Source organism: Enoplosus armatus, chromosome 15 (assembly GCF_043641665.1).
Source record: "Enoplosus armatus isolate fEnoArm2 chromosome 15, fEnoArm2.hap1, whole genome shotgun sequence".
NCBI lineage: Eukaryota > Metazoa > Chordata > Actinopteri > Centrarchiformes > Enoplosidae > Enoplosus > Enoplosus armatus.
In genome coordinates this window covers 21,137,953-21,154,366 of record NC_092194.1, presented here as the reverse complement: position 1 = coordinate 21,154,366, position 16,414 = coordinate 21,137,953, and the positions used below count along the sequence as shown (strand labels likewise).

The following is a 16,414-nucleotide window of genomic DNA, read 5'->3' as shown; positions in this document are numbered from 1 at the left end:
CTTCACATCTGGGATTAAACAACACAGAGAGAAACTGAGGTCTTTAGGTCATCGGAGCTGCAGATGTGTGCTCTTAAAAAAGCATCATCTGCATCACGTACCAAAAATACACAAGCTGTTTCTGTTCATCACGCAATGTAAAAAAGTAGATTTCATGACTTCTCACACACACACACTCACAGAGGCCATCTGTGTGCTCTCGGGCTGCAGCCGACTCACATTCTTCTACCAGTGTCTCGTTCTCATTGATAGCATTTCAAGTGTGTTCATCCTGAGCAACTGAGAGACAAGAAAATCAAATTAGATTTTCCAGCAGCTTGTGTTTCTGTATTTGTGTCTGTTACAGTTAGCCACGGGCTAAAGGCATCCTGGGACATACAAGTCCAAGTCCTGAGGGTCATGTAGTCCATCACTCCGCCGTGCTACAATCTAAAGTAGGCTGAAGCCTCGTTTGGCCGCAGGGTTAGCCCCGACTCTCCAAGGCTAAAAATACGAATGTGAAGCGTAACCCCGGGGATAACTGGCTTCTCGTAAAAGAAGGCTGAACAAAAGCTGCGGGCCGAGTCTTAGTTTACTGAACAGGATGTCCACGGGCTGTTAAAACAACGAACACACTTCTCACATGATCCTCTCCAAAGTGACTGAAGCCTGTTCTCATCTGCCATCGGCTGCTCGTCTGTGTGTCCACTGCAGCCATATTTTAGGTGATTTTCCATGATTATAGCAGCACGAGTAGCCCCATGAGGCTCGAACTCTAATTACGCTTGTTGGATGGATGATAAATGTGTAGACATTATTGTTATTCTCAGATCATTACCACTAGCGGTGAAGAAAGTTTGTCAAAGTTTGTCCTGATAAATCCAAAGAAATCAAAAGGCTTTATCTTCTGTGTGGTAGCCGTTTTAGTCGTTAGACTCTCTAAGCTGGAGTCAGATGCTAACGTAGCGTGTTAACAGACAAACATGCTACAGGACGTTCAAAGCAAAGATGATCCAAGTTAACCTTCGCATGTTTCTGGATCTCTGATACAAATCAATATAACAGTCGAGAACTCTGATATACAAAAATAAGGTATTGTGCGGCATTTGCTTTTTAACATTAGCACAGAATTGTAAAAAAGTGAAAGGAAGCAACGCTAACTGATGGCACAAAGAACAAGGAGCAACATGATACAACAGACAGAGCAGATGAGCAGCCAAAGACATCCAGCTGCTGTGTCACAAGGTAGAGTTTTCTGAAATCACTTGTAGACTTGAAAGGAATCAAACATCGTCCTGATCTTGTAAAAACAAACCAGCTCCGACCTTGAAGAATAAAAGTCCAATCATTTGATCCCTGCCAATTCTCCTCAGCGCTCTCACATCTCTCCACCTCAGCGGGGCGGAGATTCTCATCTTCCTTTTAGTCAAAAGCTGATGTGGGATCGTCTGTAGCACCACAAAGCCAAAACAAAGAGGAGGATCACGCTTTCTGTGTCTGATTAGAGTGAGTCATGACCCAATCAGGAGCGTACTGTGAAACGAGCGCTAATTGGATTTACTCTGCTTGTTTATTTTCAGCCTTTTGCATTACTATAACATTGCAGTCAGAGAAGTAATGTGTGTGTGCAGGAGTGTGTCCTGAAGACATGAAGGGACTCTGTGTGTGTGTGTGTATGAGTCTTTGATTGATTGAGTCCTCGTATTATTCTACATAGTTCACATAATTCATTGTTGATGTATTCAAATGTTTGCCTTTGGATTTTGGATCGTTGGTCGGACAAACAGTTTACAATGAATGATGAAATCTAGGAGGAAAGTCAGAGGACGTTATTATAGCGAGAGGGAGGAGATCTGGGTGGACGGATGAGCTCTTCATGTCCTGCTTCTAACCGACAGTCAACGTTGGTGTCTTTCAACCGTGACCACCCCCGCGTGCTGACTCTTCATCGCGTGGTTGTTGTTGTAACCGTGACGACGAAGCTCCCCTAACATTTACGAAGTAGTCATTTTAAACGTAAACCACGTTTCCCTAAATGTAACCACGCCTGAATCAGAGCTCAGCGTGGAGTAAAGAGGCGACATTAAAAAGGTTTTTAAATTTGACCTTCATCTTTTCTTAATCAAGCCGCTCCACTCAGCGCTGCCCCTACAGGCCGGAGTACTTCTGCTGCGTAGACTGGATATGCAGCGTTTTTCTGTTGCGTTTGTTTTTGGGAGGTTTTGTGTTTTTGACTCTGCATCGTTTCTGTATTTACAGAGCGTTTGCTGTTGTTGTCTTTCCTTTTTGAATCGTTTGCCCTTGTGGGCCACCGTAGATAAGAAAGCACTTCGGTCAGTTACAAACAACGTATTCTGTGTTGCTTAGTTTAGGATCACTTTAAGAAAGCTTTAAGTCAGCTCTGTAGTCATTTCAAAATGTACACATCGGAAGACTTCAGTGATTCAATATTTATATCTCTAAAGCAAGAAAAGCATTTGTTTAAGTCAATTCTAATAAAGGAATCGAACTGGACTGAACTCGTGAAGCAGATTCAAATTGGAAAATCCGGCTGCAGCCTCATTACGTATACAATACCTGCGTGTGTGTGTCGAAATGAATGTGAGCTTTCAAGTGTGTCGGAGTGTGAGTGTGTGTGTGTATACATTAACTTTGTGTGTTTGTTTGAGTCGGCGGGGGCATCAGGGACGAGGTGCAGCCGAGAGGAGAACAAGTCATCCATGCACACAGTCTCATTTCCTTCTTCCCCCCACCCCCGTCTGGTAAATAATGAATCGCTTGAGTTAAGAGGGAAAAGTAACCCATTTTTTTCCTCCCGTGTTTGTGTCTCCGGAGGAGTCGGAGCATTAAGGAAGGACGAGGGAGGATTTCCTCTGTGGACAAGTTGCCAGAAAAGAGAGAAACTTACGTGCTCCTGAAGGGAGGTGGGCCCAGCTGAGTCCACATGTTCTTCTTTAAGCAGTCTCTTTATAATGCTGCAGTAATAAAGGGCTGTGTGTGTGTGTGTGTGTGTGTGTGTGTGTGTGTGTGTGTGTGTGTGTGAGCGTTCCCTGCCAGAACAATTAGTTAATGAAGGAATGAGTCGATTGATCCAGTAAAACATGAAGATGTTGGCTGCAGCTTCTCAAACGTGATGATTTGCTTCCTTTAAATTCATTTCAGTTCGTTTAATAACTTTGTTGTTGTTTTATCTGTTGGTCTGACAGAATAAGCACTTTCCTTCTGGTAACTTGTGAAGCTCATTGAGGATTATTTTTGGTATTTTTATTGTAAGGTTGTGCAAAATTTATGTATCGTTTACAGACTTTCTGTTGTCTGAATTTAAGGACTTCGGGAAAACTGTTAAACACAAACAGAACGGGTCGTCATATGCTGCATACCTCATATTCCACATCCTCATCATCATCTCATGGGACACTGTGTGTGTGTGTGTGTGTGTGTGTGTGTGTGTGTGTGTGTGTTAGGGAGATGACAGGCAGGATTACCTGGGGAGACCTCACTCCCCCTAAATCCCTCAGGCCTGTTTGTAATGTACCGCGGGGGCGAGAGGCAGAGAGCCGTGAAAACAAGCTTCATGCACACACACACACTATATGCACAGTACAGTGTGTGTGTGTGTGTGTGTGTGTGTGTGTGTGTGCAAGAACAGTAATATACTTTTTTGTGATGTTTATGAATTCTCATTACATTTATCATGTTGTATATTAATCAGAAACTCTGTTTAACCAGTTTTTGAGGCAGTATGATGTGATGTGATATTACTCTGTGTGTGTGTGTGTGTGTGTGTGTGTGTTACTCATGTTGTGGGGACTCGCCTTCCTTTTGGGGACAAAACGCAAAGTCCCCATGACATGAATCATTACATTTTAGGGTGGAGACTTGGTTTAAGTTTAGGTTAAGAGGGTGAGGGTTAACCAAGTAGTGGTAAGTCTCCACGAAATGGATGTAAGTCAATGTAATGTCCTCTGAAGTGATGGAAACACGACTGTGTGTGTGTGTGTGTGTGTGTGTTCATTAGAGGCCGTGGAGGACCTCAGAATAAGCTGATCTGAGTCAGTAGATGTTATCTGTTCGTGCAGGCTGGTTTCCTGCCCAGCAGTCTCTCACTCGCTCTCTGCCTCTTTCTATTTTTAGAAGCTTTATGATACGAGCTCCTTCCATGTTTGCCAGAGCGGAGCTGTAAGGTTCCTCCCTCACCGCCGCTTCCCGCCTCTCCCTCTTATTGTTATTTCATTTTCTCATTCATGCAGGATTGCAGTCAATAGTCAGATCCAGCACACGCGAGCCTGCGGTCCAGTTTAGATCCTTTTATTCAGTCCAGCTATTGTTGTCTGAGCCAACTGAGCGTCTATCCGTCACTCTGTGTGTGTGTGTGTGTGTGTGTGTGTGTGTGTGTGTGTGTAACAAAAGAACTACAGCTCAACCAAAAGGATTTAATCAAGAGCAGGATTGAGTGCACACACACACACACACACACACACACACACACACACACACAATTTCTCCTCCAGCATTCAGGATTAAACTTCCCGCACCAACGCCACCTCTGCAGTATTCCAGGACCTCCACCTGTCACGGTGACACCTGCAGCGGTCTCCACCCCCCCCCACCCCCCTCACGGTCAGCCAGGGCAGTCTGGCAGTGAGCTCGCTAGCAGATTAGCTCACTGGTGCTACCTCGGCTCCTCCATCATGTGACCCTTGACCTGTAGCTCCTCATTCCGTCCTCAGCCTCACAGTGAAAGGACGGTTTGTGGTGTTGTTACAGTATCATTTGGTAGATAAAGATGGTGGTAAAGATATTTTTGCTGCTCTACAACATCTTCAAGCTTTTGCTTCTGACAGAGCAGAGTAATAATCCACACGTAAACATACTCAAGGCTGTTTAAAGCGTTTGAACACGACTAATACTGTCACCTGATTGGAAGGAAAGGCTCCCTTTCTGATTTTGTCTCTCACCTGTCAACACTAACTGAACCAGACTGTTAACATACTCACACTCCCACCCCCTTTCACCTGCCTACCTGCCTCAGCCCCCTCAGATGTTTCAGCCTCGTCTGACAGCCGTAAGCCTGTTCATTGATTTTTGAATTCCACAAACACATAACTCAACCAGCTGTGTCTGCATTTGGATCCTTTTTCCTGTTGCCTGTTATTAGAGCTGTTAAAAACACCACTTCCTGCCGCTGCAAACATTTTTTATTTTATTTTACTGTTGTATTGCTGCAGCTAATGTGGGATAAAAGCAAAAAAACGCCTCCACCGCAGTTAGATCGTGTTTTATTACTCTGAGTACTTTGTATAATTTACACAGTTTGACGGACTGCTGGTTGGCAGCTGCAGACGGGAGTGTTTGGATGTGTTTCAGTGTGCTGAGCTGGCTTTGGCTTCATGCAGCCGCGCTGCTGGCAGTTATATAAACTCTTTCTACATCTGAGCCTGCAGAGTAAGGTGAATCAACTCCTTAGCCATAATGAGTCTGATATGAAAAAGACTAACGCGCCCACCTGACCTTCATTACAGCTACATGGTGAAGCATGTGTACACTCGGCAAGCAGTGCAGCAACTGGAGGGGAAAACAGGCATGTGACAAGTTCCACCTGTTCTCAGCTGCAGTCACAGACTTGTTTGGCCACTTGGGGGCAGTGGAAACAAGTCTTGTCGTGAACAAGAAAGATTAAAAGTTGTCTTCCTGAGGAGTTGAAAAACCAGAATGACCATTGTCTTGTTCTATAGATGCATTTCTGATGACCCATGTGTTGTCGTTTCTTGACTGCTTCACAATAAAAGCCACCCCATGATTCATTAGTTGAGTGCTTTTAGTGTGAAGCAGCTGCAGTAGAAAATGTTGAGTTAGCAGTAGCAGCACGGAAATGGCGGACCCTGCCACTTACACTGACAACTACAACATGGAGAGGTAATTACTGACTGTAGACACAACGACCATGAATAGCATCAAAAACAGGGATTTGAAGGAGTCTGTCTGTCTGTCTGTCTGTCTGTCTGTCTGTCTGTCTGTCTGTCTGACGGTCTGTCTGACTGCCTGCCTGTCTGTCTGCCTGTCTGTCTGCCTGTTCATCCGATCGACTCCACACTCGGCGGGTGTCTTGCTGAAGACGTGCAGTGTTGAGTGGGAGCTCTTGAGACCTACAGGACATGTTTATTAGAACCCCCTGTGTAGTTTATTGAGAGGGGACCCTCACTAACTGTCACTGTTGAGGACAGCAGAGTTCCTCCTTATCTTCTGCTTGAAGCTCAAAACTCATTTCATCAAGAAACAGTTCTAGTCCTCCTCAGTGTCCCCTTTTGCCCGATCTTCCTCCTCTGTTCGCTCTAATATCAACTCCAAAGGAAAAAGGCATCTTTGCTGCCCTGAGCTTGAATTTTAATCTCAATTTTCGCTCTTAGATCAAGAGCCTGCAGTTATTACTTAATATTTTACTAAAGAGCTTAGTGTTGCAAAAGTGATGTTTTAGATAATACAAAATTCTCTATTTCTGAATGTAATTCACTTACTTTAAAACCCACCAACATGGCGACTATGATTTGTTCCTGAAAGACGTTAAACTCAATAACTCATTCAATTCTTTGTTAAAGTGCAAATGAAAAGTGAGAAATTAAAGCAAATACTAAATTCATCTAAAGAGTCCATTTAAAAGTTTCTCCCTCATCGATTTTCTGTATTTGGAAGCGTGTAATAAGTCATAACTGTAAGAGACAGAAGACATTACTCTCTTATCTGGCTCAGTTCCCAGCTTCCAATCTAAAGTTTCATGACCTTGAGTGACCTCTACAGTCTTCTGAGCTTTCTGAGATTCTGTCTTTCTGTCTGCTGATCAACTCCATCGCGGCAGAAGAAGAGTGAAATATTTTTCGATTTCGCTTCTAAGTTTGTGTTTATGTGTAATATTTGTGTTTTAGCAAATTAAATAAATATATGGAAACAGCCGCTGACAAAACAACGTCGCCTCCAAGTCCATTTAGTAGAAAGTTAGTTTAGTTTTGACTTCTCGTCTAAATCCTTCATGTTGGTCTAAATAAGAGTTCAAATCGTTATCGTCACACCAGCTGCCTCCCTGTCTGAAGCCTCAGCAGAGTCAAAGTGTGGATTAGGTTTTCAAACAAGTCACGCTCCTCAGTAATGGCCTCCTCCGTCATCCCTGCGCGCCGCCACGACGCCCTGTCACCACATTCACGCGCGGCCGCTTCGTGCCGGCCGATTACGGTGATGAACGAGTGAGAGAGAGAGAGAGACAGAGAGAGAGAGAGAGAGCGCCGTGTGGCCGCCGGCAGCTCTGCATAAACTACAAACCAGCGGCTGTGAAAAGAAGACGAGAGGCAGATTTCCTCCTCGGCGGTACAGTGAGAGTGATGGAGGAGAGTGACGTCAGCTGAGCAAACATTAAAACGAGCAGTGCTCAGAGAGAAGAGAGGCTGGAGGTGATCGTGACCCACAATGCAAAGCAAATTCTTCACTTGGGCCACATTTAAAGGAACTGGACGGAAGTGTTGGCTTCTAAATCGTGTCGTGGCAAACGTCTGTGTGTCATGTTGAACTAGAAGCCTCATGAATCGGATGTTGGATGCTAGCTGCCTAGCCTAGCAGCCTACCGCTACGTCACTCGTCTCGTTGCTCTGATTGGTTGTAGCGTCCGGAGGCACGTTGGAAGCCGGAAATGAACTGACTCATCTGAGAGTTGGTCTGGCGATGTCAGGTTAACCGCTTCCTGCATCGACACTGAACACTGACTAAATTCAGAAACATGATTTGTAGGAATACTGTTCTTATCATTCCACACACTGACGCCATCTTTGATTTTCTCCCCGTTTTCTCTTCCTCCTTCTACCTCGTCACATTCACCACAATACACCTTGTTTCATGGTCATGCTGTCTGTCCTGTTTTTCTGTCTTTCTCCTTTCTCTGTCTCCCTTCTCTTTTCTTTGGTAGTGTCTGTGTTGTCTTTCGTCCTCTCTGTCCCTCTCTCCTCCTACGTCTTTATTTAAATTTAAATTTGCTTTATTAGCAGGAATGTAATTAGAGTAAATACTGTCAAAGGAAGGTGTGCAGATACTTTACCACACTGTACATGCTGTATATACAACGCTGTATATCATACGCTGCCTGCCTGTGCTTGCGTGTAATATTACATAATATTTCCCCTCTCTGTGTGTAGTGTTTCCTATTTCATTCCTCCCCTCCAGTCAGAGGATCACGGCCCGGCTGAAATGAAGACATTACTCAGCCCGAGCAGCGTCTCTCGGTGAAACCCTAAATAAACCCTGACACTCGCCTTCTGCTCGGCTCCTGAATATTTAAACAGGGCCGACGTGCGTTCGGGCGGCTCGTAAACATAATGTTGCACATGTTCTGTCTCTAGCTTGGGGGGGGGGGGGGCTTTATCAAAGCTGAAATCCAGTTTAGATCTGAACTATATTTATCACGAAGAGCTTTGAAGTCTGAGATAAAAATAGATTTTTGGTGCCACGATGTTTAGATCAGCTGTCTGAAGCAGAAAACAAAGTGTACACGTGCTTCTACTCTCGTCTTTAGTCTCTGTTTTAAGTGATTTGATTGGCTGGATGTCCAGTAGTTATTTGAGAGCAGAAAGCCTTTGATTTCAAGATGTGGTGATGTGCAGATGTTGGTGCTGCTGGAACTGATAGAGACACGTGTACAGTAGCATCCTGGAGCTGGTAGTGTGGACCAGAGTTCAGTCTGTCTGTCTGACTCGTCTGACTTTATTTCATCACAATTCCACCATCAAGTCGTCAAATGGACTTTGCAGTTGTTAAACTAGACAGAAGTAAACGTCCTGCTGGCTGTTCAGAATCAGAACAATTAAACAACTTCACCTGCAGAGTTACAGGTGATCGTGTTTTTGCCACCAGGCTTCCTGATTCAGGTCACGTTGCACTTCTGTTTCCATTTACTTCCATTGTACGACGGACAGATTCGAGCAGGCGTTTCCTGTTTCTGTTGCGAACAGAGTTCACTTGAGCCTTGACTCTGAGGCCAATAGAAACACTGGTGTTTGGGGATGGAGTTGTTGTTCTCTACTGTCTTTCCTCAACACTACTAGACTGTATATAGGTTTCTAGTTTGTGATCACTCTGATCAGCCTCTAAACACACAGAGTCCTGACATCACGTCCTTTTTCAGTCCATGACATGATGCTTCAAAAACACAGTCAGAGGGACCGCAGAGTTCTGAGAACTCTGATAGTTTTATAAAACGCAGAAAAGTTTAACGTGGCTCAACTTTTGCCAACACAAACGCAAATTTATGCAAGCACACATTCCTGATGGATTACTTTGTGGTGTGATCAGCGTATTTCAACTGCAGTCATCGAGGCAGAAGATAAAACGATGTGACTGTGAAACCTTTCGGGTTGTAAAGTCCTGTCTCACGTCTCATGACCCCTGTGCAGTGTTTCGCTGTCTTTTAAGCCTTAAAACTTATATATTTATTAGTATTTCATTGTCTCACCTGTACCTGAAACATCTGTCTGATGTCTGTTGTCACAATTTAAGCTTCTTTGTCTTCATCTCTCTCTTTTTTTTCTTCAATTTTCTACAAATTCTGTGTAAAAAGTGTCTCCTCCTGCATTAGTGGAGGACACTGAGCGAGCCACGAGAGCAGAATTACTTGATAATGACGCTAATGAGTTGATTCTAACTCACTTCCATCTCTCTAGAAATGTTTTATTAGATTTATGTGACGATTTGGCTCCTGAAGTGAAGAGGAGGACACACTGGATCTGTGCCATAATAATCTGTCACAGTCACTCACAGGTTCATTTGAAATTCATACGTCAAGTGCTGAAGGTAGAAGAGCAATTCTGTGAAGGAGCTGTGTCAGGTAGGTATGTTCTTGACACAGCTCCTTCAACGTGGTAACATGGGACGTAGATGGTGTTGATGAGGTTATATAAAAACTATACTTACACAAAAGGAAGTGATGAATGAGTCTTAGAATAATTTAAAGATGGCTCCAGTTCCTCCAGAATAACCCATGAAAATAAAATAAAAAACCAACGCAGAGCAGAGATATTGCTTTTATCAGAAACACATTTCTGTATCGAACCGAGGGAACTTCAATAAGGCATTTGTTGGAATCACTCTGGACTGTGTTTGGCTGTATATGTTGTATTATTGTAATACATATGCCAACTACGTTAAGTCAAGCTAACTTATCCAAGTCCTCAGGAGTATTATGAGCAGCTTGGATGTAAAGTTCATACACAAATAAAAGTAGGACACTGGTTACTTGTTACTGGATATTCTAAACAGATCATTACTATTCTTCTCCAGTGAGACCCACATCGTCGCTGCACAGAGAATGGGCTCTTTTCATTTGAAACTGGTTACCAATGGTTACTGGTGGCCACGCCGCAGAGATTATTTTTACTCGGCTCTTTTCAAGGGCTCGTTTGCACCTTGTCTTGATTCATGTAGATTCTGTGTGCGTCTTTGAGAAAGGAGCGTATAATGAAGTTGTTTTTGTGCCTAAACCTAAAAAAACGTGTTTTGTCTTTTTATTGTAAGTGTTTGGTGGCTTTTAGCTGAAGACGTTGTAGTAGCAGTAACTGACGTGTCTTCTGGTGTCTCTATGATGGTGCATTAGTTTTTTTTGTGACTGTTATTTCTGGTGGTCTTCCTGTTAGGGGGTAGCCAATCCCCTGCAGCCTCTGCATGCTAATTTCCCTTCTATTAGCATATGCATCCTCAAGTCTGCATATGGAGCTCTCAGGGGAGCTCCGCAGTGCTCTGAGGGGAGTGTGGGGTGAACTATGAGAGGACCACACTGACTTCAGACACATCAGCTCTCAGATAAACCACCACAGTGAAGAGATCTGCTGTACTGATACACAACATGCATCACTTTACTGTCACCTTCCCACCTGCTGAAACCTTAGTGAAACATTTGACACCACATTTGCTGTTGCAGGGTTCATTCCTGTGACCTTCTGGAACAAACCGGCCGACACACACACACACACACACACACACACACACACACACTGTCTGGTATCTTTTAGACGAACCACCTTTTAGAAGTGGCACATGTGCCGCGCTGTATTTCATAAACAAACCTTAGAGGACGCAGGTGTGTACGAGCCGGCAGGAGGCATCTGTTACATAACTGCTGCTTCCACTACGATGCAAATCTGTTTGTTTGTGTCGGTGACTGAGGTTTTGTTGGATGGTTTTTGGTTCGCCTCCCGTACGGTCTGAGTGGAATTCACTGCAGAAAAACACGTAGCCTTTTAAAGCTGCACAGGGCTGAAATATAGTGCAAAACAACGGTCTTTTCCTGCTAATTATGGTGCCATATGTTTGTCCTCTTTGCCCACATTAATCTCAGATGTGCTGCACGGACAGTGAAGGCAAAATAAAGAATCAAAATTGAGCAGCAAATTACAAATCCTACCCATAAAGAGCCTAAAGAGCAACTGATCGTGTTGTTCAGAGAAAGCTTATTGAAACGCTTGCTAACTTTTCCCCTTAACTTGTTAATAAGTTGTCTAGCTCAGCTTTAATAAGATATCATTTCTTGAGGGGGTAGAATTGTACTTTTAAACCTTTAAAGCTAAAACTCCCCGTCATTCTGCATACCGTGTCCAGCGTATACAAAGCAGAGCAAGTTTGACTTAAAAAGTCTTTCGAGTTTTGACTTGTTTTATATCTAAAGAGTAACTTAACACACAGCCTGTCTCACCTCTGACCACGCCCACCAGTTAAACCACTGGAAGAGTTTGAGGGACTTCCAACTTGACCTGCAGTTAGCCCATGACAACTTGTGGCTTGACTTGGGTTAGCTTAGCCTGGTTCAAGCGCTCATTGACAACCAAGTCAGTCAGAACTTGGTTGGTGGAATAAAGAACGGGAACATCGTATTCTTATAGAACCAGTTAGCTACATTCATGAAGAAATAGCCTCAGAAATATTCCCACAGAAATGGCAGCAAATGTGAATGCGATGATGCAGATTGTTGTTACAGAAATAAGAACTCTTATATCAACATGTTTCTTTAATAGTCATAAGAAACACTCACCGATCTGAGCAACTGTCCGAAACCAGTTCATCCCAGTAAAGGCACCGTGAAGTTCAGTATGTTGGCCAATCAAAGGAATACCTTTAACACATAAAGTGCAAAGTTTCCAAAGATGTTCTGAAGAAAAAGTGCCTTTTAAAAGAACATCATTAACTCAATTACATTGCTGGTGAATAGCCAGTTTTTAAAAAGCTCATTACTAAATAAGATATAAGTAGTTTCACTGCTGGAGATGAATCAACATATTGATTAACGTGAGGCCTCTACATTTACTTTATACAACTTTACAGCAAGTATTCAATGACTTATAATAACCTAATTTCATCAGGTAATAAGATAAATTGTCGATGTGATCTAATATGAACCCTCAAACTTTCAATTATACATCTGAAAGGCTTTAACAAGCGTTTGTAACGCAGCTCCGGAGGTCTTGCGGTCTACTTTTGTGCTCCTGGTTTCTCTGTCTTAATGTGGCTGTTGCTGTTCGGCCGAGTGGCTCGTGACGAGTCATTTATCTATCTGGCCTTCTCTCACGACGATGACGAGAGAGAGAGAGAGAGAGAGGGAGGGAGAGAGCCATTCAGCAGCGTTACTCACAGCTCGCGGCCACTTCAGGCTGTGAACGAGGCTCCATATGTGAGCGCTTGCTGTTGAGGAGGCAGAAGGAGGGAATAATTGGGTCAGCAGAAATTAGGCTGAATGTGAGAAATGAGTCAGGCTGCTCAACCCGGTGCCACGCGGGCCGAAGCGCTCATCGTGTGGAGCCTTAAGACACGTACCGCCGCCAGCCGCTGCTGCGACGCTTTAAAACCTCCGACTGGCAGCCAAAGCCTTTGTAGCGATGGATCTGAGTTAATGACATGATGTGTCTAGTAATCACTAAAAGTTTCTTTTCACTTGAGAGAGAAGCAGTAGCATTTGTTTTTACTGGTCGTGTCAGGAGGTCTGAACCGAAGCACGTGGGTCAACACACTGTCCCACTGTAGTTAGCAGATACTGTAGAATCTGAACTCTGAAACAAATGTTTTACAGTCATCCAGTATCGACCGTCTTTTCTGGTACAAACTCAGGTCTGAAGAGCTTCAGTATTCACGAGGTTCAGGGGGTCAGTGTCATGTGTACTGCCCCTCGCAGTTTGCTGATTGGTCCAGCGTGCAGTTCAATTCATTCTCAGTACGTCAAAGATACAACCTTGTCTTTTAGCACTGGTTTCTCCAACCGGTTCTCCAGTGTCACGGCAACAACAGCAATACTCCAGAACAAACTGTAAGTGTGAAAGAATGGCTCCAGGGAAGTCAGCGAAGACCAGCGCTGTTGAGACGAGAGTCCTGGGTTAGGCAGGTTCTGGTCTAGACAGTTACAGTCAATAACACATCATCAAAAGTGGGCCATCTTTTCAAGCTCCATGTCATTCAGTTTAAATATAAGCCTCTGTTTTACTCAACTGACACGTCAGCTCCTTTCAGCCCATTCACTTCAACTGACACGTCAGCTCCTTTCAGCCCATTCACTTCGACTGACACTTCACTCCTTTCAGCCCATTCACTTCAACTGACACGTCAGCTCCTTTCAGCACGTTATTTTTTCATTGATTTCATTTAGTTTCTTCTCTTTTCTCGGCCATACTTATATGCATAGTTTTGATCTGTTTTTAATTTGTAATTTTCTGTTTGTTGATGTGTTCTTAGTTGTTTTTGTTTACATTTTGTTTATTTTTTATGTTTTCTGTTGCTGCCTTTGGGTTTTATTGTATAGAAAGCACTAAAGTGCTCTACCGATATCAGAGGTTTTTTGGTTCTGAGAACAGGAAGGGACTGTAGCTGCTGAAGTTAATACGCAGTGACTGTTAGTTGACGGATAGTTGATCCCATCAGCTCAGTTGTGACTGATTCTTGATTTATACACGAAGACGGGAGACTCGGTCTTTTCAGACAGAGACAAGTAAAAAAAAAAAAAACACCGGTGCCAACTTTTCAATTACTTTAATCAAAACACACTCTACTTGTCATAGTTCATTTAATTAAAAGTGCTCATCCTCCAGGTTATGCCTTCAGGTAGCCGTGGAGATTTGAAATGATCGACGGGGGCCTCTCTACCTCCCCCTCCTCACAGCTTCTCTTCTAGCTGAGAGACTTTGCTTGGTTTGGCTCAGGAGCAGGAAGTATACATGGATGAAAGGAGGGAGTTCAGGAGGTAAAGATGAATGGTTGGGTAGATTATGGATGGACAGCAAGGGGGGCGACTCCTCTCCCTCCCGTGTTTAACTCAAAGATAGACTCAGCTTGCCATCTATTGGGAGCATTATCATTTTAACCAAGAATAACACTTAAACCACCAGTTGGAGGGCTGGCTGCCTGCCTGGCAGGGATTTTTCTGTCATTCCCAATGTAATTAGTGTGTAAGGGGAGCCAGGAGAGAGTGGCGCCAGACTGAGGCTGAATAATACAGGGGGAGGTGTAGGAGCATTGATGGGTAATTTAACACCGATCTCCAGAAGTCAGCTACACTTTGCAGTACCTGAGTACCAAGAAGACAGACTGACAGATTTCCATAATAATACATCTTCCTCTTTTTTCTCCCTGTTGTAGAAAAAGCCTTTATCAATGATAAATGTGCTCAGCGGGAACGTCAGAGAGAGAATTATTATTCATAGTATTCATATGAAATGATAAGTGTTCTGATAAGCATCATGTTGTTCTTTTCTGTGTGTTTCCTCTGCAGATAATTTTCCGCAAGATCAGTGAGGTGAAGAAGGAGGAGGAGGAGAGGCAGCGAGCGAAGAACGAGGTGCAGCTCACCATCCCGCAGGACCATCCTGTCCGCAAGCTTTTCCAGAAGTTCAAGCAGCAGAAGGAGCTCCGCAACCAGGGAGCTGCAGCCGCCTCGCAGCTGGACCTGGAGAAGAACCAGCTGCAGGTGGAGCAGCACCACCACCACCAGCACCTGCACCCCCACAGCCTACAGCTGGGCCACTCCAGCCTGCAGCACTCCCTGCCGCTCAGCCTGCAGCGCCCCCCCTCCTCCATGCAGAACGGGGCTCCGCCCAGCAGCAGCGTGCTGACCGTGTCTCAGGTCACGCCCATGCAGAGCTCGCTGGCGTACAGCCATCCGGGCGAGCCTCCTGCCAAGCAGAACAACTGTGATATCATGGAGCTGCAGCCCAGCTCGGCTGGAGGGGCCGAGCAGACCGTCAGGCTCAAAGTCAGCACCAGCCCTGCGCTGGGGAAGCCGGCCGTCAAGGCCAGCGGCTGGATGCGCCTGAAAAACAACATGGCCCCCCCAGTGGAGGCCAAGAAGGAGGGGCTGAACAACAACGTCAAGGCTGTTTCCGTGGAGATGCTCTCTCAGGAAGGTAAAGGTCTGGAGGCAGGGAGGAGTGGGGATGTAGAGGAGGGCGGGGTGTCCAGCAACAATCCCCTCCGCAAAACAGACTCCTGCGACAGCGGCATCACCAAGAGTGAGCTGCGGATCGACCGCGCAGGGGAGGCGCGGACCCCCGCTGCAGTCACCCCCCTCCTCCACAGCCCTCTCCCCGGAGGAGCGGGGTCCCCTCACCCTTTCTGCCCCATCCCGGAGCAGGCCCTGCAGGCCGCGCTGCACGAAACCCGGCTGGAGCTCCGGGGGGACATCCAAACTCTGGGAGGCCGTCTGGGCGCCCTGGAGAGTCAGGTAGCTGAAATTATCAAACTGCTGTCGGACAAGAAGCGGCCGTCCACGGGGGCGCCGTCTGCCGCTACCACACCCAAAACCAAAATACAACGTCAGGACATTTTCACCGTTTCCAGGCCTGTTTCTCCAGACTCAGAGAGGGACGAGGGGCTCTGAAGAGAGCTTCACCAGTGGTGTAGAGAGCGTGCTGGAACACACAGTGATCAGGTGGCGCATTGTTCTGCTGCCATCACGATTATCAGTTTTTTGGGCATCCAGCTCTGTCCGATCCAGCTACGCCACTGGTCTCAGTTCTCCGAGATAAAAAACTGGCTTCTTTAACATTTGCACACAGACTTTTATCTCCAGGTCACGTGAGAGTCTCTCCACGGCGACCTGGATCCCGTTTTTTTGATTGTACATACCTCTCTATGCATGTCCAGCTGGATTCTGGCCTGCCAAAGAAACATGTGAACGTACTTATTGCCTGTATATTATGCAGTTGACTGCATGCAAATCGAATTTAAGGAGACATTTTATTGAGCTACACTGTACATATGAATATTTTTCATTGATAATTTATTATGTGGACATTCAGGGTTTGCATACTGGTAGCACTATAAACATTGAATAACAAAAGGGTTTACTGGCAAAGGGATCGTGCATGGATTATTTATAAATAGAGAAATCGAAAGGGATGGAGGGTTTCTTTTTTCTTTGCCTGTGAGATGA

General features: G+C 44.9%; 1 protein-coding gene across 1 annotated transcript in view; it reads left to right on the top strand.

Moving 5' to 3' along the window:
• kcnh5b (potassium voltage-gated channel, subfamily H (eag-related), member 5b) overlaps nt 1-15,859 on the top strand; it is a 95,710-nt gene extending 79,851 nt beyond the window's left edge. Inside the window, exon 13 of the mRNA XM_070919847.1 lies at nt 14,756-15,859. Within this exon, the coding sequence (XP_070775948.1) occupies nt 14,756-15,859 (1,104 nt within the window). The remainder of the gene's footprint in view (nt 1-14,755) is intronic.
• The last annotated feature ends 555 nt before the right edge of the window (nt 15,860-16,414 follow it).